Raw genomic sequence first — 27,626 nt, 5'->3', positions numbered from 1 at the left:
AATCACTGCACCACTGTGGCTCACAGCTTACATCTGCATACTACATGCAGTGCTTCATGTCCACTGTAATCCAGACTCCACAAGATTAGATCTGCTGAGAGGTTTTGTGAATGTTCAGCAATTTCAGTCCTAGAACAGCAAATCTACCTCGAGTTTCAATGGCGGTGTGTTCAGTGTTAAAAGGGCCACTAGTTTGTTTTAACTGGCTTGTTATAATACAGAGGTTTCCTGCATACAGCCACACTGACCTCAGCTTCAGAAAAAACTTCACGTTCTTCCCTCTAATATTACAAATCTCCATTTGGTAACACTTTATCATAAAGTCACACTATTGTGAATTTTAACAAGTTTCCCTTTTAGTGGAGCAGCGCAGACAGACTGTAGCGATGATGTCACATGGAGACAGACCCTGGAACGACTCCAACAGTGAATAATGGAACAGCAGCGATGGTGATTTTAATGTGGCAGCAGCACGTTTTCTGACTCACAGCTTCACGTCTGACATTCAGATGAACTAATCTGGATATATAGTAATCAGCAGATGTCACCAAATGCTATGTGGACAGACTTGCGCATGTTTGAAGAAACTGATGCAAAAATAATGGGATATAAGAAAAACTGTATAAAACTAAATTAAAATAGAAAAAAAAATGTCTGATAGTTATAAAATGGAAATAATAGCGTTACTCATCACTACTTAAGCAAAACCCAGCTGAAAAAAAAAAAAATAGAAACTTTCCAGAATCTCCCAAACCAAGAAATCAGCATAAACATCAACAGAATAACAACATAAAAACTACTGTAAATATATACAAAAGACAGAATCTCCGTTTCTACATGTCTGAACAAACGGACTGTTACCAACCTGGCGTTTACTGACGCCAAACAAAACATCAGATCTAGGCAAATCTAGAAAACTTCATAAATACTGATCTTGGACAGTTATCATTAAGAGAGTTGCTCATTTACAACAGTAAACACAGCCTGGTCCAGCCTTCACAGGTATAAAGTTACCGTTCACCTCCCAATTAGCCCCTACCCAATCCTGACCATACCCCTACCCTTTTTAAAGAGGGCCAAACAGAGCATTTGGTGCGTATCAGTTAGATTGATTATTTTCTGTGTTCTGTGGTTTCCAAAACGAGGGAGAACAATTTCATAAAACCAAAAATTACATATTCTGATTACTTAGAGCAGGGGTGTCGAACTCCAGGCCTCGAGGACCTCCTCAACATGCCTTGAGGTTCTCCAGAGGCCTGGTAATGAGCTAATCATTTGATTCAGGTGTGTTGACCCAGGGTGAGATCTAAAACCTGCAGGACACCGGCCCTCGAGGCCTGGAGTTCAACACCGTTGGCTGAGAGTTAGGGATAGAGTTATACTCTGATGACTTAGACTTCAGAGGGTTAAATACATGTCACACAGTAAGTTACAAGTGTATCATGTATTCAGACACTGACACAAAATTAGCTGTTACACCTAGGAATGGTCTGGGCACCTTCCTTTGGAGGTTTGTTGGGCATATTCGGCTGAGAGAACTCAGTGAAAGGATTATAAATCTCATCTAGTCTCCCTCAGGGGGAACTGAAAAACTTCCCTATGGAGAAAAGTATGTGGAATACCCTGCTTAGCCTGGTACTGTGAGACATGACTCCAAATAAGTAGAAGAAAATGGATGGACAGGATTAAGGCATGTGTAATGAATCTGCGACTTTCAGGGACCCTGTGGGTCCTGGACAGTTGGCCTCTTTGCCAGGCTGGTACTGTGGACTTGGTCAAAGAAAAAAGATAACTGTGCTCATATAAAGAAAGATGAAAATGCTGGTCGGGGCCGCAGTAGCAGGTTATGTAGGTAATTCTTTCTTTTTTTTCACCAAAAATATGAAATGCTTTCAGTCAACAACTAGGAATAGGCTGAGCTATCAACCTTTGCTATGGCAGTATTTATGAAGGGGTTTCTGAGGTAAACCTGCTGCTCCCTTCAAGTCCACAGAGGTCCCTGGAAACTAGTATGCAAAGGCATATGCGGCGTTATGTAACCGCTTCCTCTGTAGTTCAATCCACATCAACAGAGAAGAGGGGAAGATGAATGTGTCAACATTTTTACAAGTAATTTACATCTCCCTTATTAAAGCCAAGACTCCAGAATAAGAGCACAGCAGTGCATGTTCATGTGCAAGTTTAATTTTCCCCATTTCGCCTATAGAAGCTGGAAATGGAAGGCGCAGCCACATTTGTACTGAATGAACATAATGCGGCTGTGCTCCGCGTGTCTGTGTCAGGGGAACTCCTGCTGAGTGAAAGGAATCCGAGAAGCGGTCACGTGAACCCTCGCTGCTGCATTTCCATTAAAATCTCATCTGTGTTCGTGCTGGGGACGTTGCACACACCGTTTACAGCAAGCGCACGAAAAATAATGAACCTCTACACGAGAAGACTTGGGCTGAGAAGCAAGCAGGAAACGTGCAGCCATTAACGCCCATCTGTATTATATGCAAGGGTTCCATTATCGCTCACATACATGAAAAACAGAAGCTCACAGACCAGGTTAGTGTGGACTGAATTACATCTGCATCAGAGAGATTCTTCTGCCTAAATCATCCTTTTCTTCATAAGTGGCCACATGTGGCTATAAAAGATTACAGTTGTGCTACTTAAAGGCTTTATTGTGCACAGTGGTAATGCTAATGTTAATATAAGGATCTTGAACATCATGATGTTCAGAGGATAATGTTACTTTGGTTTGCATCTTAGAATATTTGGACCACAAAGTTCAGAAGGGATTTATTTATTCTGAAGCAAACAAACATACAAACACTGACACATGTTCAGTGAAATCTAGTTTGGAACTACTAAATGTGGATTCAATTATATTACACTGGTAAAGACCTTGATAAACTATCAGTAAGGCCGGGGTTTGTTGCTCCCGTTCGTCAACACCAAGTGGGGTAAATTAAGCTCGTTGTGCCTAACAGAGGACTAAAACCAATCCATTGGTCTGTGACAGCTTTCTGCATCTGGAGACTGTCAGCCCCTCAAATCCAACACCCAAATATTCTTCTTTCCAATCTCCACTAATCCTTTGTTTCACTTTTATCCTGTCCCTGATTGGACTGATGTCCCAGTGACTTCTCCACCAACGAGTATCTCACCTGCTTCAAAAAGCAGTCCAGCCCTGACTGATTTAAAGTGTCTCTTGGTTTCCGTCATGGATGGATGGATAGTTTGTGCTTTGTTGTTCTGATCCTTTAATTCTGTGCAAACCTAAGAAGGCTCATCGTAACTAAAGAGAATTAAAACATTTATTTTTAGACGTGCTACTTACAGGTGTATCTGTTTAGAGAGAAATGGTGCAGGTGACTGGAAGAGTGGGTCATATTTTGACAAAGATGATGGGAAGCTGCTAATAACCGACGTAAGTGTCGTATTTATTTTTAGTATACGGGTCTAGTTTAGTATTCTTTAAAAATGGAGATGCTGAAATTTCTCCACAATCTTTACAATAGTTGCAGTTATATTTCCATCTGGACCTTAGCGTGTTGATCGACTGAGAGACCCCATTAGGCTGACTGACACCGCTGACCCCTGAGCCTGTCTTCTAGCACCGTTTTTTAAAACCGATAAGCATTCTGAGCTCTTATTTAATCCCGTGGTTCTTTTTCTCACCCCCCCTTCGTGTCCCTGTTGCCTCCCTCTTCATTTTCAGATGCACATCTCTTCCATTCCTCTCCACCCACCGCAGCAGCAGGGAAGTCCCTTGAAGATGGTGCTCCATCAGTAATGATTTTCTGCACAGCTGAGCAATGAAAGGTACACATGCACTCAGAGCGAGAGAGCCAGGCAGGGAGAGCCAGGCAGACTGTGTAAACCCCATCATCCATCCCTCAATGCATCTCATTAAAGTTTTAAAGCGAAGGTAAGCCGGCACATCAGTGAATTCTTCCATCCGCCTGCTCTAACCCTGCGAAACTCCACCCCACCCCTTCCTCATTTTCTCCCCGTTTCTTACTCTGGGGCTGTGTGAAATTAAAGAGAAGGCAGCCGGGCATCTCTTTATTTAGAAAATAATAAGCAAACAGGCGAGACAGCACCTAACTGAAGATGGAGCATGAAGAGTGACGGCACTGAGGAAGGGAGGCTGAAGCCCCTTTGAAGCAAGTCAGTTAAGTCTGAGGAGGAGGCTGATGGAGATGTAAGCCATGTTCAATCTGGAAGTTTTCAGTCAAATTGGTATTCTCTACCAAAGTTGGCAGGGGGGGCGGTGAACACCAACCATATACCATGTGTGGAATTACTAACGTGTCTGCAAGTTGTGTCCAGACAACAAGACACTATGTGGCTTTAACTACTGCTGAATATCAGCCAAGTGGCCATTAAGGAATAATGGTAATTTCAAAAATAAAGCTTAACAGTAGCAATGACCACTTAAAGCTGGTTACAATTTCCAACTTTACAGCAGAAAGAAACATGTTTGCAGTCTGGTACAAAAACAATGTTGGTCTTCACAGCTCATCTTTTCCCAGCAGCAGATCCTTTTCTTCGGCAAAGCATCTTTGGTGAGTTGGAGCTCTCACTCGTGATTTTAGATACAGTGTAGTTCAGACCATCCAAGAAGTTTGTGCTCTTGGATGGTAATGCATTTGTACAGTCTATGGACACAGCTTGCTAACCTTGGCTCATAACTCAGCACTCCATTCTCTGGCCAACATGTTCACTTCTGACTCCAGAAAATTAAGATGGCAACAGGCAGAAGGCTGAAGTGGACCATTCGATATATCGCTCTTTGGTTTCTAGGCATAACAGTGGATATGCCCGTCTTTTTGTATAAAGTCTCCCATAATATAATGTCAGTCGAAATGAATCTCAGTTTGAAGCTCCTACGTCACCTCGGTCTCGAGTTATTGCATTCACAAATTTAGGTGTCACACCGCCCACCCATCTGTCCGGTGGGTTGATATAACACATGGATGACAAAACTGGAAACAGAAACTCAAAGCCACTCAAAACTGCCACTTTCAGCCAACAGTCCCTGTCAGCTGAAAGCGACTGTATCTACCTGGTGAACACCGCAGAGATCGATCAATACACACAATCCAAGAGCTCAAACAGTGACTTTTCTTTCTTGACTTTTGCCAACAGACTCTACATACTCATGAACAGAATGTGTTTATAGAGATTGATATAAAAAAGTTATTAGAAAACCCATAAAGTAAAGCTGCACTATATTGTTTATGAACTTATTAGGAAAAATGCATCATTATGAGTTTGCAATAGGACCCATTTTAATACACAGAAAAACCGAACACTACAAATTGATGATGATTGTATCGTTTCATGCATCTTTTATAGCAGTACAAATGAAATTAAAATATATTGATGTCATTATCGGGTGAATCTGCATTTTGCAATTTTTTTTCCATGTTCAAATAAAGACTGAGTGAATGAATAACTTTAAATTTTCTCTTTCTGATGTTCATGTAAGATTTATGTTAAATGAGCTTATCAAATTCCACTGAGCTAAGTAAGGAAATTTCATATATAGCACATACATAATACATGACCAAATTTCCCCTGGTTCATTACCAACCAACAAGTTAGATTCATTAATACAAGCCAGTGAAGGTTGACCTGAGTCTTTAACAGAAAAGATCAGTCCCAACTTTCCCCTGCAGGCCACAGCATCCATTTTTGAAGGCAGAGGGCATTAAAGAACATCTCTGTCAATATTATCCAGCAGCCTTTCAGCAACTTGTTCTCCAAAAGGAGACGTTGGTAAGGGATATCAATATTAATGGCATAATACTGAGACCTCATTATGCTGAAGGTCACGGCTAGATGTGGATTTAGAGAAAGATGAACGAAACTCTTCAACATTTATGGCAGAGAAGAAACATTTATCTAGCTGTAGGACACCTCCTGCAGGCAGCCTGCCATTCTCACTTATACACTTAAAAAAAAAAGTTTCACATTCCCAGTTGAAAATTTGTTAAATCATCCCTGTGACTTCTAGTGTGTGCAAAGTAGATTCAGCAATTAAAATGCAAGAAACGGTGCAAGTAAGAACTGATTTATGGCACCAAAGGGAGCAGGAACACTGCAGATAGAGACTGTATCTGGGCTGGTAATGCATCAAAGATGAGGCGCTCACCTGAATTTTTCAGGTATCATGTAACAAGAAAACTCCTTTTTGCTTTTACTTTCTCAATCACCATCTCCACACCACGAACAATTTAACCATGAATCACCGTAACAAAGCACATTTTCGGGAGCCGAGATATGGACATTTATTTTTCTTGTGCAAAAATAGAAAAGAGAACAATGGTAAAGTGCAACTGCATTATACTGCTAACACAACATTAAGTGTTATGACCCCATAAATTTGAGTCTATGCCAAACTTCAACTAGTGACAAAGGCAGTGATGAGCAGCCTTTTAGCCTCCATTTCTAACTGTGGTGTGTGGGACTGTATCTAAGGTTTACACTATTAACTTAGTAATTATGTGGCAGCGCATTTCAGGTCAGTTTATAAAGTAGGTGACATAGTGCATTACTTTTAAGAAAGGTATCAAGTAATGATTCTGCAAAAAGTACTCCACCCTCTTGTGCACTTCAGTCTTTGAAACCTGAAAGGTTGCACACAAAAGGCAAGATCAAAAGGTGGAATGCAAGACCAACGCATCCATGCTTTTGATTTACACTCATTTTGGTTAAATTTGGGTACAAAAATGACTTTACTCATAATTTAGTAGAGTTACCAACGGTGTCCGATTTTCCTTATTTAAATGGTCCGATATGAGGGATTAAAACCTGGTTACTGAGCCACTGACACATTTGTACATATGGGGAAGTGTGACACCCAGACCCGTCACCTGCAGAGCCTCATTTACCAGTCAGAAATGACAGCTCCCTCAGAGATAATGTGGACTTACTGGGTATAAATGTATATCCACAGTAAGTGTGTGTCCTGACAGGATATCAGAGCTGATGCAATCACCCCTGCCTCTTTGTGCAAGCCCCCCCACACCACACTGCCCGACACACCAGTGACGGACTGATGTAACCTACATGCCCCCACGGTTCAGCTTGAAGCTCCATCAGTACAGTCCTCTGAATGATGCATCATAGTGCATTTACATCAGGCCACTGTATAAGCCAAGTTTCCCAAATGAACTCATTCGCCTGAATATTTTTCACCTCTTTTACTGAAGAGTTCTCTGCAGGGATCATCATTTCTGCATCACTGTGGATGATGCCGATCTACATTTTTCATCACAGCTGAATTTTTCTCATCATGGCTGAATACTGAGCAGAAGCTCAGAGGAATGTTTGCTCTCTGCACAGGACAACTTCATATCCTCAGAGTGTGCAAGCTGTGACTTGCTAACAAGCATCTGAAATAATTGAAAGACTGACGCACAATTTCCTGCATGTTTAAAAATATATCCATAAACATGGATTAGCCCCTCATGTGCTGTGGGATTTTCAGGCAACCAAATTATTACTCTTGCTAAGTACAAAAACACTAAAGGCTTTAAATTAATTGTTAATTTTCTCTGTCAGTTGTTTGTATGTGCCCAATTCCCCTCAAAAACATTAGTTTCTTTCTGCATTTGCACAAAAGAAGGAATTTGATGTCAACAGGCCTTCCCTGCAGTGCATCATCTGTCAGAAGAGGTTGACTAATTGACTTACATGATGCCAAACAAGTTAAAGAGGCGCTTGGAAACCAAACATCCATTCTGAGGGAAATTTGGCTTATAGCCCTGGATCACAACCACAGGCAATCAGACCATTTGTTGGATTGTGATAAAGTGTCTAATAAGGCGATTGAGGTGCTTCTATATATGCAGCAGATATCATGCCAGGTCCAAATGCTGCAAAAAGGGGCTGTCAATAGTGCTTTTTCTGATGATGTAATGAAAAGAAGAACTCAAGATATCAGACACGTCAGATCACACAGAAGCCGTTTAATGTAGACATGAATGAAAATATGCCCTAAAAATGTTGCTTGACCTTTGGTGTCCTTGGACACAAAAAGTTTGAAAACCACCACACACAAAAAGATGCAGGGAGACTGGACTGGTGAAGAGCATTTGTAACCGAAAAACATGCTCCATGATGAGCAGCTATTACCCTATTTTTCGGACCATAAGGCGCACCAGATTATAAGGCGCATTAAGTGAAACAAAAAAGTCAGATAAGTCCAATTTTACTCAGCTCATTCTTCTTGTTTCCTCCACGTCCGTACCATTGATTGATTAATGTTGAATTCTCTCACAGCTGCTCTATTCCATTGTTGTTGCAGTATATTAATGACTAACCTCGTATTGTGGATGGATTATCTCAGTTGTTCTCCTGACTGACGTTTGGTCCCTTTTCAGCATCCTGCCATGCGATTGCATTTGTCCCTAACCATCGGGAACCCTCACGTTAACTTTTATCGAGTGGAAAAAAGTTAGCGTTCATCCTGCAGCTTCACCGTTTGTTATGCTAACATAGCTGTGTCGCTAGCGAACACATAGCACATCATTATATACCAGCTAGCCCAACTTCAGAAACCCTACAAACGTAACTGCTGTTTAGTTTTCTGTCTTCATTTATATTGGAAGTGATAGCAGAGCTGTACTTTTTAATTTTTTCAGAAATCTCTCAGTCAAAACATGCTATATGATGTTCAGGTGGAAACTAGCGAGCTAACTTCCTGCTAACTTCTAACTCCATTAAATTTCACAATTTCCATGTTTTCATGGATGCCTGGATGTTAAACTTAATTGTTACAACTGGTAAAGCAGCAACGCTGATCGTTTTATTACAGATGAAAGAATTTAGATGGTTTTTAACTCTCAGTGATGCCGCAGTGTTCGTTTGACTTTGGGACCTGAAGGAGACGGAGTTTTGGACCCAGATTCCTCCGTGAGGCTCCTGACTACGGCAGCTGTAATGTTGCGGCTTCCTAGCTTACCAAAGTCATTCTAAGACATTTTTTGACAGATTTTTGAGTGCCATGTACCACATAAAATCGGTTCGAGGTCAGTAAGCACAACCAGCATTCATACATCAGGCGCACCGGATTATAATGCGGACTCTCGATTTTTGAGAAAATTAATAGATTTTAAGTGTGCCTTAAAGTGTGGAAAATACGGTAAGTAGCAACAGAAGTTGAGTTGTTTAGGACTCCATGTTACAAACGTATCAATATTTAAAGCTGGTACGTCTGTATTCTGCACCGCAGCAATTTCCTAATGTTGTAAACCTGCTCAACATTTGGCAATAAAACCCTTTCTGATTCTGAAGCGATGTGTAATACCACGAAAATGATATTTTATTCTACACCTTTAACATGCGAGCTGACCAAAGAAAACCCATCCAATCTACCTCACTACTTCAGAACATATTCCAGATGTACCGTCTCCTCTTTATCGATGCCTCTATGTTTCAGACTTGTAATGGGGGGGAGGAAGAAGCAGAGATAAAAAGGATTGAAAATGAGAGAGACATTACCAACGTAGGGCGATCTTGATGGGCGTAGTGAGACAGGATGTAAAGAGGTCAGCGGGGAGGTCAGGGTTCATGGGCAGCAGCTCACTGGCCTCACAGGCGGCAAGCTGGATGCAGTTCTTCATGGAGGGCGGCAGGGGCATTTGGGCAAGCGGGTGGCTGGGGTTGATGGCTGCCACCTGATTGGACACAAAAATGTGATTTATTTCTAACATTTATCTGACAACCACAGTCAAACGTTCAAACATTTATCTAGGAGACTTTTCATAGCTGCAACAACCACAGAGAGTAATCTCAGAAGTCCAAGTTTCAGTCCTAAAATAATGATTTATTTAATTCTCCACAGCTTGACCAGTTTTCTGGGGAGATGAATAACAAAGATTTATAGAGAAAGGGAGCTGGATGACTATCTCACATCTGTCAGACTACAAAGCACACAGACACATAATGAGCATCAAATGAAATGTGGAATTGAGTTCAGACCAAATGCCAAAGACACTTTTTGCATGGTGCAATTACATACAAACATGCAAACTGATTCAAATTCACACTGGGTGACTACAGGGAAACCCACGCAGTCAAAATATTAAACTTTGGTGAAAACATCTGTTAGATGCTGCTTTGTGAAATCCTGTGAGCTGTAGCTCTCTCAGACTGATGGGTCTCCTGATGCCACCGACAATCAGAAATGGAGCCTGCAGGGAGACCGTGTGGTTAACTTCACTTTTATAGAGACAGAACAGGACAATTAAACCAAACAGATTTCCTGAAATATAAAACTGTCACTCAGTAATTGGTATGACTTTGAGAAGGTTGTACTACACCTATTGGCCGTTACAGGAGAAATATTTGTGGGTTGGGGAAAGTGCAAAAACACTCCGGTGTAAGAGAACGCTTTGTGTTGGCCCTGAACACCCCATAATAATTTCACTTTGATGAATATTATCTGATCTCTATCATTTCTGCACGCTTCTTTATGATACAGATTTAATTTGAAATTGTTAAAAAGTATCCATCTACACTCAGTGTAGTTTAAAAAACAACAACAACTTTTTCAACCTTTACGAGTCATTTGTCTGTGGCCTGAATTGTTCTCATGTGCATTCATTTTTATTTAATTATCACTTAAATGTGACTACAGCTTGACTCAAGTCCATCTTCAGTTTAATGTACATAACCACACATGTGTGTAATGTAAAAAAATCCCACCAATACGATGCATATAATGATCAAAACTAAAGTAAAAAGTCTGCTACTTTAATAATGTCATCAGTAAAGTAAAGCATGCCGGTGCTAAAGATTTGGTCCTTATTGACAAAGGCAGTGGATCAAAATTCAAGAGGGCCTTGAGAAAAACCTGCCCCAGAATGCAACAGCTCTGAGTGAGTTTACATTTCAGCATGACAATGATCCAAAGCGTGCACACTTAAACTCCACAGAACATCTGTGGTAAGACATCACGATGGTAGCAGAGGCTTCTTTAGTAGAAGGTGATAAACAGCAAAACTTCAGGTGTACAAAACAAGCAGAGACTTATCCAGGCACACTGGATAAGTTATATACCTATGTGGTATGTGATTTTTGTTGCCATGATGCCAGGTCTCTCTTGGAAATGAGATTTTTAATCTCAATGAGATTTTTTACCTGGATAAATAAAGGATTAATAATAATAAACTGAACGCTGGAAACACATTCAAAAAGTGTTCTTAGCACCTGAAGCACTGTAACAAAAGGCAGAATGCTGGTATTTTAGTGGCAGAGTCAGGGTTTGGATACAGAAGCAGGTTGAGATCACAGCAGACGCAGACGCCAAGCTGAAGAGCAGATAAGGCATGAAATTAAAGGTTAGGTGTAAATTAGAGAGCAGCAGTTTGAGTTGAAGAAAGAAAATAACTACAGTAAGAAAAGTGAGATGAAAACATTTGAAGTCTTTGTCATCTTGATGTAAAATGGTAAATGGCCTGCATTTACTAGTCCCTAAGGACCCCAAAGCACTTTACACATTCAGTCATCCACACATCAACACACTGGTGATGGCAGCTACATTGTAGCCACAGCCAACCTTGGGTGCACTGACAGAGGCGAGGCTGCCGGACACTGGCGCCACCGGGCCCTCTGACCACCACCACCAGTAGGCAACGGGTGAAGTGTCTTGCCAAGGACACAACGACCGAGACTGTCGGAGCCAGGGCTTGAACCGGCAACCTTCCGATTACAAGACAAACTCAACTGCCAACTCTTGAGCCACGATCGCCAACCAACAATGAAAACTACCAAAGTCCAAGTGTGATTTTATGCAAATGTCCAGCGACATCAAATCGAGGCTTGAGCACCCTGCACCACCTACACCAGCCTGACTCGTGTCACTGTTGCAAGCTGCTGGTTGGTGTTCATCAGACCTGCTATCATCTCACCACTGATGGGCAAACAAATGATCACTTCTTTCATCTTTGAGGCCAAAAAAATGTTCATTGTTTGGCACCGAAAAGTGTCGTATTTATTACAGGTTGCACCTTGAACATCACAGAGATGTATAGAAGCTGCTGTACAGTGCTTACTGCATTAAAAATGAAAACACATGGGAGGGAGAAGACAAAAAAACTCCGCAAAGCCCAAAAAAGTTCAACTTTTGGCTGCTTTTATGGACAGCGTTGGGTAAGGAAAGGAAAAAAAACCCTCACAAGTCTGACTACAAGCTTTTGGTTTTTTGTTTGTTTTTTTAAAGTTTGCCACCTTGATCTACAAGGCAAAAAATTAGAAATGACGCACCGGCTCAGACTTTTTCACATTGTAATGATACCGTGATAGGTTATTGATCCCAGTGGGAAGTTTTCCCAGTTCGCAGCCTCTCAGGAGGTGGTCTTTGATGGTAACAAAATAAATAAAAATCTCTCTCGTCTATTCTGAGAGCTGCATTAGTGTGATACTTTAACACTCTGGGGCGGCTCAGTCAATATTTGCAAATGTAAAAAATGAGAGAGGCCTGTGTATGATGTAAAACTTTAATTATATTTGGAGCTCTTGACTATCTATGTGCTCATTGTGCTGTTGATTTGTTTCCTGGGAGTTCAATACGTTTCCTGTCTTTTGCTTAGTAAACTTTAATGAGCTGTGGGTCTTAATGGAGGCAGCAATCCAAGACTTCCCTTTATCATCACTGACTGCTATTGCTTGTTTCTTTCATTCTGCAGCCCTGCCTAATTTTAGCAGGAAATTAGCCAGGGAGACTGTTATATTATTAGTATTATTATCGTTGCCTCTTTTCTCCAAAGCACAGGGAACTATTACTTTAAAAGACTGAAGACTGCTTCACACAGCTTGTAAATAGTTTTTTTTTATTATTATATGCCAAATAAGTTTGTATTTGTAACAGAGACCACAGCGCTGCTCCTAAAAGACATCCACGATCAGTGAACTCATTGCTGAAGTCACGAGCTGCGGAGATCGAATCTCGCCTCTTTTATTGTTCCATCAGAACTCCACCATAAACTGTCCGAGGACAAAGCACAATCAAATATTTTATCATCGCAGCATCTAATTTAGGAAAAAGTAAAGAAATATCTGACAGCTCTGAGAAATTACAGACAGATTCGGATAAATAAAGAACTCTGTTTACCAGACGGTGTTTCTGACTGCACAGACATATATTCTTTAGTAAAGAACCATCAGAATTATCAACTCTGTAGAACAAGTTAAGGATGTACTTAAAAATGTGCCGCATACATAGTTACATAGTTAAACAGTTCTGTTCATACTGATCATGAGTGTGAAACAGCTTCGGTTTCTAATATGCAACAAAACAAAAACAACATGACAGCCAGAGGACGAACTGAGGGGCTGCACCAGGATCGATCAGGGTTGTTCTGATAGTGAAATATGCAAAGGAGACCAGAATAAAATAATATGCAGCTGTAAAGAGGCATCAACAGCTTCCTTTTTAACCTGCCGAGTTTGCATTGAGCTTTGTTTCTTTCTTTGGCTGTTTATGTAGCAGTGATGTTTACACTGCTGTGTATGCTCTGCTAACAGCACACTGCCACGGCATTGATTTTTTAACCTGCTGGATTTCTTCATTTTTGTCCTTATAAGTCCAGTTTTAAAAGTCTAAATACATCATAAGCAGGCTTTTAGACTTTCACTGTACTTCATTTAACTACTTTGGCAGTGCTGTGAAATCAGATTTAAAATAAATGGAAAATCTCCTCGATTTAGTTGACTCCATAAAATAACGTGCAGAAAAAGCATGAAATTATCATATTGATGTCAGGTATTACAGATTTGTAACTTTGGTTGAGCCACCGTAAAAACTCTTGCATCAGCAAAGCATCTGGCACACGTTTGATAGATTTTGGACATAAAGTCGAAGACTAAAATGCGATTGCAGCAGATGGGGAAACCTAAAAAGATGCACAGTACAATCCAGTGTTTGGTCTGCAAATCCTAACTTTAGACTGAACAAAACGTAGACCTCTGAAATCATCATTTCACAGGTGATGAGATACTATATATGTTTGTTTCGTCGATTCTTGAGTACACACTTGGAATTATAGATTTAACTGAGTGAAAACACAATATATAATGAATAAGCTGTAATGAGATTCAAAACACCTAAAGTTATATATAGTTATATATAGCTAAAGGTGATAGAAGTAATTTTTTAAGTGAACTAATCTCCATGTTCTTTGTTCCAGTGCTGGATAAAAGTCAACATGTGTGTTTGATTTACAGGAAGCAGCGTGAGTGCAACCTTACTTTTAGGGTCTGCAGTGTTTGTGTGGGATGCATAAACACACTGTGATCATACACTGCACAGCTGGTCTAACTGTAGATATAAATTACAAATTGTTCCTCTAAGACCGCTTGAAGAGCCGTAGACACTCTGAACAGCTGTTTGCTGCAGCAGAAAATGTTGCTTTAAGTGCTAAAACTCTTTTAGTGTGTGCAAACACTTTTGGGATTACAGACATAAAGGTGGAGGGGGACGAGCAGTTGCGAGAATCTTCAGACTGCCTGTCACAGAGCAAGAGAATACACTACAAGCTTTGGCAATCAAGCTGCACTATCAAAAGAACACATAATCACATAGCTGGCAAGCAACAAATCCCATGAGCACCAGCATACAAACAAAGGGTGCAGGAGTCTGGACATTTATGGATTTAAAAACATGCCATGTGATAGCATTTAATACAAAGGAAAGATGTGTTTGATTTTGCACAATTTCTAGACAAGCAATTATATTAAAACCAATCTGGAGAATTGAAAATGTTAATTAATTCATTCAAAATGTCAAATTTACTTCAGTTGTATCCAGAGCACGATTAAACAGACCAAGTGAGCACTCCATAAGCATTCCTTTACTTGATTCAGGTTTGTCCAAATGTGATTCTGTAACAAAGCACAGCGCCTGACAGGAATCTCTTTCCTGGATCTCCACAGCTTATGAGTGCTGCAGCTCAGCGTCTGACGCAAGCCAGAGTAAAACCTCAGAACACCTGAGGCATGCACGGAGGGGACACGCCTCTCTTTTTGCACCTGAGCAGCATCACAGGACGAGACAAGCAAACAAAAACAAATGATCCGCAGGCACATTTTATTCAGAAAGCTGCAATAAGCTGAATTCATTGTCCAGAATACTTCTAACGCAGTTTGGAAATAAGGTAATTAAAAGGTACAGGAAATGCCTGTGATGGAGGAAGTGTAGTTTTATATAATGCCTCATTGCTCAGTCTTCCAGCCCTGTGCCAGTCCAATAACTCATTAGCTGGCTCTATAGTAAGTAGTAAAAAATGTAAAAGCTCAGATTTACTGTACTGCTCTGCACACACATGAATAAATTAGCATTATTAAAAATACAGAAGAGTAGGTGTTCTTAATGGAGGGATGATGACATGTGCAGCTGTGCATTGCTCTCCTATCAAATGAATACGTTCCTCCTCTTTGAAATGCTCGCAGGCGTGACTGGGAGCCCCCGCGAATGCATCTGTGCCAATCTTCATCTCTCTAATGAGGAAAACGTCAACTCGCTCGCAGAGACCGATATCACAAACAAAGCGGCGCGCGCCTTTCTAAAGCCTCTCGTCGAGTCAACCTCAGAACAACACTGTCTCTTGAAAGAAATCTGGCGAAAGCATGTGACGGTGGGCTGCGCTAATCCTAACGGTAAATACAATAACTCTGCCAGCAGAAGCTGATTAACGCCAAACAGCCACTGTAATTATCACATTAGCATATTGTAATCTCGCAAATTACCATGAAAATCACCATGACAGCTTTCTTTTCTCTCTCTCCTCCAGCGGGGAGATCAGGGGACGATTTAATTGCTGAGAATTATTTTTTTAACGGAAAAAAAAAAGAAGAACAAAACAAGAAAACATTGACACTAATCACGAGACTAATCCTCGGGACGGGCGGGGGATGTTATACGTATCATGCTAACAGAGGAAGCGCACAGTCACGCATGGGAGCTACTTTAGTCGAGAAACATTTTTGCAGCCCTGCATTCATTATTCATTAAAATGATAGAAGGAGCAAGTGGAGGCTTAATGTGAGCATCCTGGAAGCGCCAGTAACACAAACACCACACAGACAACACACACACGCTCTTATAGTCCAGCATACCATAGCTGTGTGCATTGCAGTGATTCACACACACATCTTTCCGTCCCACAGCTAATGCAGTGAGCATGTTCACTGAGTGCACGCAGGAAGTGATGACATATTTAAAAGGAACCAGGTGGCCCCATAATAGCACACTCAGAGCCAACACACAGACACACACTCAGGCCCACTGGCGGACTGAAAGGACCACAGGAGGAGCTCGATATGGGACTGTGGAGGAGTGCTAAAACACTTCCTCCTCCTTTCATATTTTCACCCCATCCGGCTCCTTTATACTCCTTCATCTGCATCATGGCGCTTCCAAATAACGCCGTCCCTGGTGAGTTCAGGCCTGTGGTTCTACGTGAATCACGTTCGCCCCGTGTTCATTAACAGGTGTCGTTGGACGATTCCATTTGCGGCCACTCGTCTGTGTATGAGTGCACAAACGTGTGGGTGAGGTGGGAGACGCCCTGCTTGGATGATCTGCTGTATGATTTATTTTTACTTTTTTAAATTCACTGAACGGTATCACCTCTCGTTATCTTCCAATTATACACTTCCTGTGTGAGTGGGTGAGACGGGCGAGCACTGAGGTGGAAAAGTGAAAAACGCTTATGGATGTACATTTAACCTAAAGGCCTCCTCGGCTTATTTCTTCACTGAAAGGCTACAGTTGAACTCTGAGTCTCTCAAAGTTTTTGTGCAACGATGCAGCTAATGCGTTTGGAGTAGGCTTTGTGCCCTGCTATGAAAAATATAAATATAGTCCTTCTGCACAGCACATCTCAGCTTTCAGTGGCTACAGTGAGGTTACAGATGAAAATCTGGGCCAATGTAGATAGAAATGTTTAAAATAATCATTTGGGTGATAGCTAATGTCAATATTTCTGGCATGTTTTATTTTATTTTACACTCTTTTTAGAGAAACACTTTTTTAAATTACCTTTTAAAAGGCATTCAATCAATGATTTCGTGAGCACAAACTCGATGACAAGAGATGAATATCAGCTACTGACACTAGATGCAAATATTCAGCTAATACATCAGTGCATCGTTGACCGCAGTCATGCTGAAAGCTTTAATCCCAAGTCTGTGATATGCTCAACTAACAACAGACAGCACTCCCTGCAAGTCTTACCTCGGTTCGCTTTCAAAAATCCCTGGTGACCCTTTAAGTATTTCCCTCTTTTCAAATTAGCTACAACTATGAGACAATGAGAGGTTTGTGCTCACATTGTTCCCTGATTGATGCTAACATGCTACTTCCACACCATTAGAAAGGCGTCACATACTCGAATTATTGGCCAAGCATTTTGGGGGGTAAGCAAAAAGTAAAAGCTGATTTTTTCTAATCTTTTTCACTTCTGTTATTTTGAGGAAAGACAAAAAACTGCATCTATGCTTTAATGAAAGTGAGTATTTCAGCTGCTCCTCTTTCTCTTCGATTCATCAAAAACTAATTTAAAGCTCATTTATTGATAATTTTAAGTAGTTGGGAAAAACACTTAAAAATATGGTTAATGTGTTAAATTTGCAGCGACTTTTGGAAAAGGGAATAATATTTGAATTAATAAAAATAAATAAAATCCAAACTATGAGCCAGGTTACCTTCAGGGTTTTTGCAAGTCTATTATGTTGATTAGTCCCAGCAATCCACCAGATATTTATTCCCTTGCATATAACAGCTAAATCATAATTGGTCATAAAACAACAGGAAACCTTGCACCACTTTTAAGGTTCACGTGAGCCTTCAAGAAATTTTGTTCTAAAGTGATGAGTTTGTTGCTTTTTGGTCCCCCAACGTATAACTGAATGGGGCACTTTTGCCTTTAGGCACTTTCCAGTAGAGCGGCTCATTCTGAATCACTCGAAAACAAGATTTTTGGAGGATTTTTGATTTAGACTAAGCGGTTTGTGAAGGAACCTGTGTGATGCTACACCAAATGAGAATTGTGATTTTAGCCTTGGACTCGACCTGAGCAAACTTTGACAGAAAAGAGCAGGAGAAGCAAAGAAAAAGCAAAGGATGGAGAGACACTTGTGACGAGCGTTGCGGCGACTCAGCAGTTTGGCTGCTGCCTTTGCCTTCACTTTAACGGGTAACTCAGCACGCACAGCAGCTCTTCTTTACTCTCGCTCTGCCTCCTGCTCTGTACTGTTCATCCTGTACCTCCCTCCCTCTCCTTCTCCTCTCCAGCTAATCTACAGTCTGGCTGAAACTTCTCCATGAATAATTGAGATGAATGACAGCACCATCTCATTACGAATTCACATAACACGCCATAGCCGGAGAGAGAAAGAGAGAAAAAAACGTAATAAAAAGATGAAGCACTGAGAGGACTGGGGCTGGTAGTGCTGTGTGTGTGTGTGTGTGTGTGTGTGTGTGTGTGTGTGTGTGTGTGTGTGTGTGTGTGTGTGTGAGAGAGATTGGTGATGAAACCAAAACTCAATCATTTAGATCCAGCTGCCTATTTGATTGGCTGCATCACCGCACTGAAGACATCTTGGATTTTTATTAGAAAAGGTTCCAGCTGCGAATCACGAGTCGACTCTCGGTGACACCAATTAGTCCTTTATAAATGCTGTATACATATGTGAGTGTGTGCTCAGTGTGACTGCAATCGGATGAATCACCCAGTTTGCTGCTAATAACTCTTAAATACCAACACATCATTTTGCCCTGTTTGCTCGCACACTGTGTCTGCGTGTGCTTGTATGACTCAGCTCATTCTTTAAGTCTTTTTTCCCCCCAATTACCACCCTGCTACCAACTCGTTCACGCTGTGCGTTTTTGCCTCACCTCCAGCTCCTGCTCTCTCTGCAGGGCAAACTGTTTGAACGACTTGACGATGATTCCCGCGTTGGAGCAGTCGTACACAAAAATGGACGGGCTCCCCATCCACGTCTGCAGGTCGTAGATGGACAGCGGGATGTACTGGGTGTAGTTCTGAGAAAGAGAAGGCAGGAGGGGATAACGTCAGAGTGAGGAATTGGAGAGATAGGTGCATCATGTTATTGCTGATAACTCACTTTTATAGATTTGTGTTTAATTATTAAGCAGTCATCTGTTTGATGAAGAGTGCGAGCAGACGAGCGAGAAAAAGAGAAAACCGGAGTGAGGCAGAGGAAAAATGGGGACGATGGGAACACAGACCGAGGAATATAAATCTAATACCCATGGTGCAATAAAGGTGCTCTCCCCTACACTTATTGGAAAATTTGGTTCTTCGCACCTTCTGTGATGCCCGTGTCCACATCAAATCCCCCACTGATGTCCTGTTACAGCAGCCAGCGACACTGCAGCTTCATTTTATAGGATAAGGAATACCGAATAAAATGCGAAAGAAAAGAGGGAGAGGACATTAGGCCCGAGGGTACACTGAGGACGTGGAGCCAAACGCTAGCGCTCGACAGCAGCGGTGCATCATTGTAAGTGGGTGCTTACTTACAGGACAAGATGATGAACAACTCCAGATTTTATATCTGATTCCCCAAAGTCAGCGAGTCTGTCCGCATCAGTGCGATGCTGAGATCACAGCAACCAGGTGAGATTTGATTTAATGTCTGGTTGTCAAGTTATTTTCTGACTGCAAGAATGTTCCAAGAAACTGAAAACATCTTTTTTTTTAACCTGCATTTTAGCCACAGGAGCCTCGGTCCACTTTAAGCTTCTAGGTGAACACTTCAGGAGTTACTACTCCAAAGTGCTTCACAGGCTGACTGCCAGCAGTACCATACTGACTGATCCAAAACAAGTATATTAGCTACTAAGATGCATGCAGTATCTACTTATACCTTTAGATACAAATTCACAGTTTCTGTCTTTGTGCAGAAACTTTTAATTGCACTACAATGACCTGTGAGATATTTGGACTCCTTCATTTACGACAAATGACTGGACTACATCAAAGTACATTTTTCCTGTACCTGTGGTGCGTGACAGAGAGCCACTTTGCACTGGAAAAACAAACACAATCGTCACTCATCATCTGGACCAACTGCCAGATGTTGCTCTGTGCGCCTTTGTCTAATTCCTGAAAATAAACATCGGTGTTTCTAAATGAACGATCTCCAGCACCTATTGCCAAAGCACAAGCATGAAATGACATAACGGGATGTTTAAAGACTGATATAGAAATGCTGAGGACACTTCACGGGTACATAAGAGGATGATCTTGAATGGGAGATCACCCAAAATTAAATCATGTATAGCCTTTTGATTTTCACAGGCACGTTCCTGAAACTTTCCAATCGCACCTCATACATCTTATTAGGTCCAAAAATGAACTGCCTATAGTTTAAGATGCAAATGGCCTGTCTGGTTATTTGTGAATAAAGTAATGCAGGGATTATGAGCTCTGCTGGAGACTAAACAGCATTACTCCAATGAAAGCATGTGAAAACATGTTTATTTTACTTTGCTTTGGTTTAGTGCACGTGTAAGCACAGCCTGTGACATTTCAGCGACAAATAATCAAGTCGTCCTTGGAAATGACAGCAGTAAACAGCTAACACCATCATGGCTTGTGAACGTGACAGTGTAGGTCTGATTAGAAAGATCTGTGAAGGCCCGATATCGTCTGTGCATGTGTGGTACCTTATTAAAAACCCAGATCTCTCCATTGACAGTAGGTCGTGGCACGCCGTGGCCGTTGTAGTGGAAGAGGACTCGTTCTTCCTTGGCATTGCGTCTGAGTGACGTGCACAGTTTCTTCACTTCATCCACCGTGGGGTCCAGACTCTGCTTGTAACGGGCCTGAAAGAGGAGGGAAGAAAAGATGTCACAATGATTGATGCTTTAGTCACACTGGGAACAAGGACACTGCTGCTCTGCGTTTTGTTTCGGGCAGGGAGATGTGCTGCATTTAATTTTTTCTTTCCTTTGCAGTTCAGTAGTCCTGCGTCAGTTTAACTTTCTTTGTTTTCTTTTTCTTTGATTCAGCAGCACTCACAGGCCCTTGGTTTTGAACAAATAAACAACCACATTTTGGTTATTCGCTGTTTTGCTTAGCTGGGAAGTACAAAAAATTCAGCTTTTGGTGTATGAAGCACTTATTGGTCTGTTCTGAATGAATATATATATGACTGCATCAATTTTTACAGTGTGTCCCAGCACAGGACACTTCTTTAAATTCTCTCCATATTAGGCGACGGAGCAGACTAAAAGGTATGGCAGCTGATGTGCAGGGTGGACTTGAGAATAATCTTGCAGAACATTTTCAGTCTAGCTTTAAACTGTGCAGGAATGTGGGGGGATAATGTGCACCTGTAATGTCCAAAACAAGTTGTATTGATGCATCTTTCTGTGAAGCACTTCGAGTTGCATCGTTGTGGGACTGTAGTCTATAAATAACCTTTTGAGATCTGTTGACTGATGTTTCAGGAAGGATGAAGTTCACCACTCTGCTTTATTCCATCAGTGAGAGTGGCTAAGATTGGAAATTATTTTCTATGTGAAACATAAACCAAGAAAACAAAACAAACAAGAAGCACTCAGAGAGCACAAACCTTCGCCAAGGCAGCGTCATCTCTGTGCAGTATTTGCTTTTAAGGCAACAGAAGTTTATTTTCTTTGTTTTTTTAAACATACTTTAAGTACTTATGTTTGTAGTGCAGTAAAAACAAGTGCAAAGTGCAGGCTTTTCCTATTTGCCCTGTCGAACCCCATTTTAATATACAATTACTTCATTTTAAGTTTTTATTTTTATTATTTTCCCTTAAAGTGGACGTAGCTCATGTGTGGCAGTTATTTATTTAAACAGTTATAACCTGTTACGGTAATGTACATAACAAAGCTATAAGAAAATGAATCAACTACACTCCTGTAACCCACTGTCATTTGAATAGCTACATGTAGCATTATTTTCACTTTGACCTTTGGCTCTACTTACCTTAAAGGAGAGCAATATATTAGCCAATAAATCATTATGATGACCTTGAAGGGATTGAGACAAATTTCTATTGTTTATTAACATGACCTCACTTTACACCCCTACAAAGTTCTATCGAAGTTTTATTCATTCAAAACTTTTCAAGCTTTTAAAAACAGAATGACAGACACACACATGCAAGCACCACCAAAACCTTAACCTCCTTGTTGGAAGTTAATTTGGATTCCTAATAATAATAATAATAATAATAATAATAATAATAATAATAATGATACAGTAGACTGAAGGTTTACAGAAGGACTGACGAATCCACTTATCCAAAAATACAGGCAGCTACCAGTGCAACCCCTGAGTAAATGTTATCAAATTGAACATAACATATGACATCTTTCGTGTTATCGTTTTCACAAGCATATCACCGATTTTGGGACTGATCCGAGATTTTTAGTAGATGCACCTACTGCATGGTATGGCTTTAGTGCACAAGTGCATTGAATCAAGAAAATTAAATGAAATTCAGTTTTTATTTATATAGCACCAAATCTCAAAATCAGTCCCCTCAAGGCTTACATACTTAAACAGAAGCTTACTTGTGTTCATTTTAATTAGAGATATTTTTATGATCAACAACTAGTAAACAGGACGAGAACCAAACTGTTCAAGGACAATGTGTCTTACACTGCAGTCAGGTTTAGACTTTTAGTAATAATTATCGAAGATGAACTGAACTCCATGTAACTAAGAAGTAAAGACGCCATGTTTCATGTTCAAGCGCTCTGAAAGGGAGAGGAACACTGGAGAAATGTAAAAGAAACTCTGCAGAGCTCACAAGGGCACAAGCTATTAAGATCAACTTCCTTTTTCAACAAAGTAGGTGACCTTGAGTCCACACTTCAAAGTCCACATTCTCCACAGAAACTTCATACTCATTTAAAAGTGCAGGAAGTCTTTCTTTTATTTCATAAATCTGCAGTTTGAGTGTTTCTCTATGTATATTGTGCAGTCTTTCCGCTCTCCTCTCAGACACAGAAACGTGTTATAAAAAGGAAAAAAGAAAACTGGAAAATCACACATGATAGTATTTATCATTTTAACTGAAAACAAATCAGTGAACAGTGGACGAGTGAAGAAAAAAGGATGGATATTATTCTGCAATCATCTGATTTCAGAAAATCATTTGGTCCTCAGCAAGATTATTTAAATACAACCTCAGATGACTTATTATGGGATGCCATTATTTAATGAAAACTAAGCCAAATTGCAAAAGCAAGCAACTAAGAACTCCAATGGTTCAGCAGCTTTTAGAGCCACCTTTAACAGCAATAACTTGAAATAACTGTTTTCTGTAATGACTATCAGTCCCTCGCATTCCTGCAGATGAAACTTTTACCCACTCTACTTCATAGCTCTGCTTCAGTTCATTGGTTTTTGGATATTCATTTATGCTAAGCTCTCTTAACATCCTTTTTCAGTCATTTTGTTAAAGATTTAATGCACTGCTTGTGATCTGTGCTATGCTGTGGCATGAACTAATTTCATCCAAGCTGTAGCTGTCAGTGAGATTACATTTCACTCTAGAATATATTGGTATACAGAGGAATTCATGGTTGACTCAATTTTAGCAAAATGCTCAAGTCCTCTGGTTGCAGAGCCAGTCCAAATCACCACCTCTTCACCACCAAACATGACTGTTGGTATGAGGTGTTTGTGTCGATATAACTGTTCCTGAGGTCCCGTGGTTCGTTCAGATGCAACTTTGCAAACCTAAGCCATGTTACGAATGTTCTTTTTAGAGAGAAGATGCTTTGTCCTGGGAAACCTTCCAATATTAATGGCAGACTGGTGGCTATCAGGTGCCAAAGCTGTTGATGGAGAACTAACATCAACAAGTGAATTGCCAGAAAAGCAAAATGAATCCACGAAAACTGATGAGACTATTTTAGGTAACAGTGAGCCCAGCGGGGAGAGACTCTAATAACTACACGTGTTAGTAGATTTTCACGTGCTGTTTTGAAGAGGACACAAGCTGAACCTGAATGTTTTCTTCCATTTAAGAAAGACCACGTTCACATTTGAAAATACCAGACCAAAAATAAGGATCTGAATCAGCTGACAAGTGACTAACCAGCTGGCAGACCAAAGACAAGCATCCAAAAACCGTCCTGACTCAGACAAAGGCGTTTTTGTTTTGCAAGAAGCCAAACGCCTAAGAGAAGTTTTCACATTTCATATTATCGAACAATAATAATTTCAGCTAAACAAAAAAAAGTATGCACGAAGTGCAACGCTTATAGAAGTCTTGTGAAAAATGGTCTTAACACAGTGAATCACAGAAGGTACAAAAGCAAGTGCAATTTGTGAGCAAACAAGGAGGCTTTTACACTTCTGAGTGTGAACTTCAAACAAGCTGCTGATAGCAGTAAGTGTATGAAACATGACATATATAGTACCAAATCTCTTGTTTTCTGAATAAGGCGCAGTCACAATAAGAAAACAAAAGCAGTAGATACAATTCACAAACAAAATAAAAGCAGAACACTGAGTTTGAGATTGTGTTGCTGCTGCTTAACTTGTGTTTTTTTTCTGCCACCTCTTGCTTACTTTAGACCACACTTCACTGGGCTGTGTCATTTTGCAGGAGCAAACCAGCGTGAAGCTCATGCCTGTGCAGAAAAGGTACTCAAGAAACTTTAAAAGGACTAACGGTAGGAGACAGAGGACATGTGCATTGTTGGCGCTCCTTCAGCTCATTAAGTGAAATGTTTGTGTGCATGCATGAAAGGACACAGAGGTGTCAACTAGTTATGCAACAGAAAAGCACCCGTTTAGACCAGTCTGAATCATTATCACACTCACCAAGGTCCTTCTGTTACACAACCAACCAGCCGTTTATCAAACAGCCAAATGGCTTTGAATCACAGAAGAAGTCACATTTCAACTTTAACTTCTTGCGAAATTTACAGCTGACAAAACAAAAACCAAATCAGATCTGCACAGGGTTCATTTTACTAGCTCACTGATTTAAGATCCTCTTCACAGAACACAAATATCAACTTTTAATTACTTGATATTAAAAAATAATACTATTTTTCAAAACAGACCTATACAGAAGTCTTCATTATAAATATTCTCACAGTATTTATTTTCATATCCCACCACTCATTCTGCCAGTTTTCTATTTGGCCCCACAACACTTATGTCACTCCCTCAATTTGTCCCGTATACCAAGGCTACAACTTACCAAAGCATTAAGGGTTTGATCCCAACCTGGATTCATGGCTACATGTCAACTTCTCACTTTCCATCCTGCAAAGTCACTATCTAATAAATGTAAAAATAAAAACACTACATTTATGCACTGATCGCCACCTTTAAAATTCAGTGAGCAACCATTAAATTTTATTTTGCCTTCAGCATTAATCTGCAGCGCCTGACGCTTAAAAATATATAGCCAAATCATTTTCCCCAATCACAAGATGCAACATGTATCTTAATCAACCAAATGTCATCAACAGAGATCAAAGAAACTGCCAAAAATAAAAAATAACAGTACAGCTTTGCACCCAACCCTGCAGCAGACTGATTATTTTCCTTCCCAACACAAACGTCACTAACCATGTAAGATATGGGTTCTCCAACTTTAGGACACACCCAGGGATCCCTTCTAGCTACCACATTATTATTCCAGCTTCTAGCTTTTATCACAACTTGAATATTTTTAAAAGTGTCAGAAAAAAAAATTGATTTTGTTACCATAAACACTCCCCCTCCATCAATACAAACTTTATTAATATTACAGTGCAACTTTAAGTTATTTTGTCCACCTCTCTGCTACAAGGGTGAGAAGACCCAAAATTAGATAAACAGAAAATACGAATTTCAGTATAAAAGCTCCACCAGAACTCCTGTTTCTAAAACTCCTGCACTCTTCATGTTCCCGGACAACAAGCAGATGTAGAATCACTGATTTATAGGTATCATGTAGGCTTCATTACTCATTGAACTATACAACTTATTAATGACCCTCTGTGTTTAAATGTTACAGCTGTGTGATTTTTAATTAAACGGCGCTGGATGGTGTAATCCCAGTTGGGAGCTGTGATTTGCAGAATAAAATTACCACTTGCTCATTGTTCCGTCACATCATACAACGGCCAGACTGAACAGACCTTCATCAAAGATGTCAACATTTCAACTTCCCGTATCTGGAAGACTTTGCAGTGCGAGAGGAAAGCTTGCAGGCTGACTCAATTTGGGCATAATCAGATAAAAGCGTCTGAATGTCGAGAGGCGCAGCGCTCGCCCCGACGATATCAAGTGGTAGCTGAATGGCTTAATGGCGTTAGTGAGGGAGCTGCAGTGATGGAGGTGCAGCGCCTGGAATCAGAACTCATAGTGGAAACTGGGGGAGGTGTGCAGAAAGGCGAGAGTGTTAGGTGGGACAAGTGTTTACACTTTCTGTAGCTGTTATTTCACATGATTCCCAATTGTATTTAGATGCTTCAGCAAAGCTGCTGATTTACATTCATGACAGCTGAGCATTTAAAATTCAAGTGGCAGAAAGAGATTAAGACAAATTCATATGTATGAGGAAGACACCTAGGAGAGTCCATTTAAATATACCAATTACAGTTTTCTTGGAGAGGGAGACGCGAGTGTTCCTGTGCAAAGAAATGGACTCACTAACAGCCTTGACCTGAAGGGGGAGCTCCAGCTTCCTGTGAGGACAGAGCGTCTCCAGAGGTTGAGTCAAACTGCAGCTGTTCGCCTGTTGCTTCTCCACCTTTCACCACCGCTGCAAAACACTTCCACTATTTCCATTAAGGCTACAGGAAACAAACTCTTTGTAAAGGCGTGCGCTGTGCCAGCCCTGCTGCCATTCATCATCATGTCACCTCTTTAGAACAGGCAACCTTTTCAAAGCACCGCACGCATTCAGGATGAAGCTAAACACACACAGTTTAGCTGCAAGACTCAGTGAACTATTCTGTGACAAATTTCAGCATACTGTGCAGACAATAAAACAGGCAATGACTGCTGGGCACAGGTAAAACTCAGTCTGTGTGATCCATCATCATTAACACCGAAGCAACACAAAATGGTTTTTATAAAACAAATAAAATAAGAGAAATAAGAAATGTCTTTTACCCATTAAAGAAAAGACTTCTCATCTTTTCAAACTCCAAATGAAAATCTGAATAAATAAAACAATTAAAGTAAAGGATGTATTAAGCCGGATGAAGGTGACAGCAGCAGCCACTTGTTGTCAGAGGGAGGAAATGAGCAAAGGCAACCTTTGTCCTCTCAACCACTAATCAGCATCTGAACATCAACAGCAGCCTTTTTAGAAGTGAAATACGTCAAAGAAATATGGAGACTGAAGAGGAAACTAAAACAAGTGAGGAGTAGAAAGATAAAAAACAGTTTGAAGGCATCCTCTCAATGCCTTTACCTACAAAAGTCACAGCTGCCAAACCTTTTTCTGATGTTCACGTCTTCTGCCTAAACTGATTCTTATTATTTTTTAAATAAAAAGCTCTGATATTTACTATATAATCATCTAATCTCATTTATTAACAAAGAGCTATCTGCATTTATCGCTTTTACCAGCTGAAATGAGAAATGTTTCTGTAGATC

The 27,626-nt window shown here is 40.5% G+C and overlaps 1 protein-coding gene across 4 annotated transcripts in view; it reads right to left on the bottom strand.

The window, feature by feature from the left end:
• rptor (regulatory associated protein of MTOR, complex 1) overlaps positions 1 to 27,626 on the bottom strand; it is a 208,250-nt gene that overhangs the window by 108,901 nt on the left and 71,723 nt on the right. For all 4 annotated transcript variants that reach the window (XM_085278008.1, XM_085278009.1, XM_085278006.1 and 1 more), the window contains 3 exons: positions 20,696 to 20,854; positions 18,899 to 19,045; positions 9,502 to 9,677 (listed from right to left, as the gene is read on the bottom strand). In XM_085278008.1, coding sequence (XP_085134134.1) covers positions 9,502 to 9,677; positions 18,899 to 19,045; positions 20,696 to 20,854 — 482 coding nt within the window. The remainder of the gene's footprint in view (positions 1 to 9,501; positions 9,678 to 18,898; positions 19,046 to 20,695; positions 20,855 to 27,626) is intronic.

The sequence above is a fragment of the Mchenga conophoros genome, linkage group LG6 (genome assembly GCF_057382185.1).
Source record: "Mchenga conophoros isolate Kocher_MC1m ecotype Shallow Benthic linkage group LG6, M_conophoros_male_GT1.1, whole genome shotgun sequence".
Classification (NCBI taxonomy): domain Eukaryota; kingdom Metazoa; phylum Chordata; class Actinopteri; order Cichliformes; family Cichlidae; genus Mchenga; species Mchenga conophoros.
This window is presented reverse-complemented; position numbering and strand designations above follow the sequence as displayed.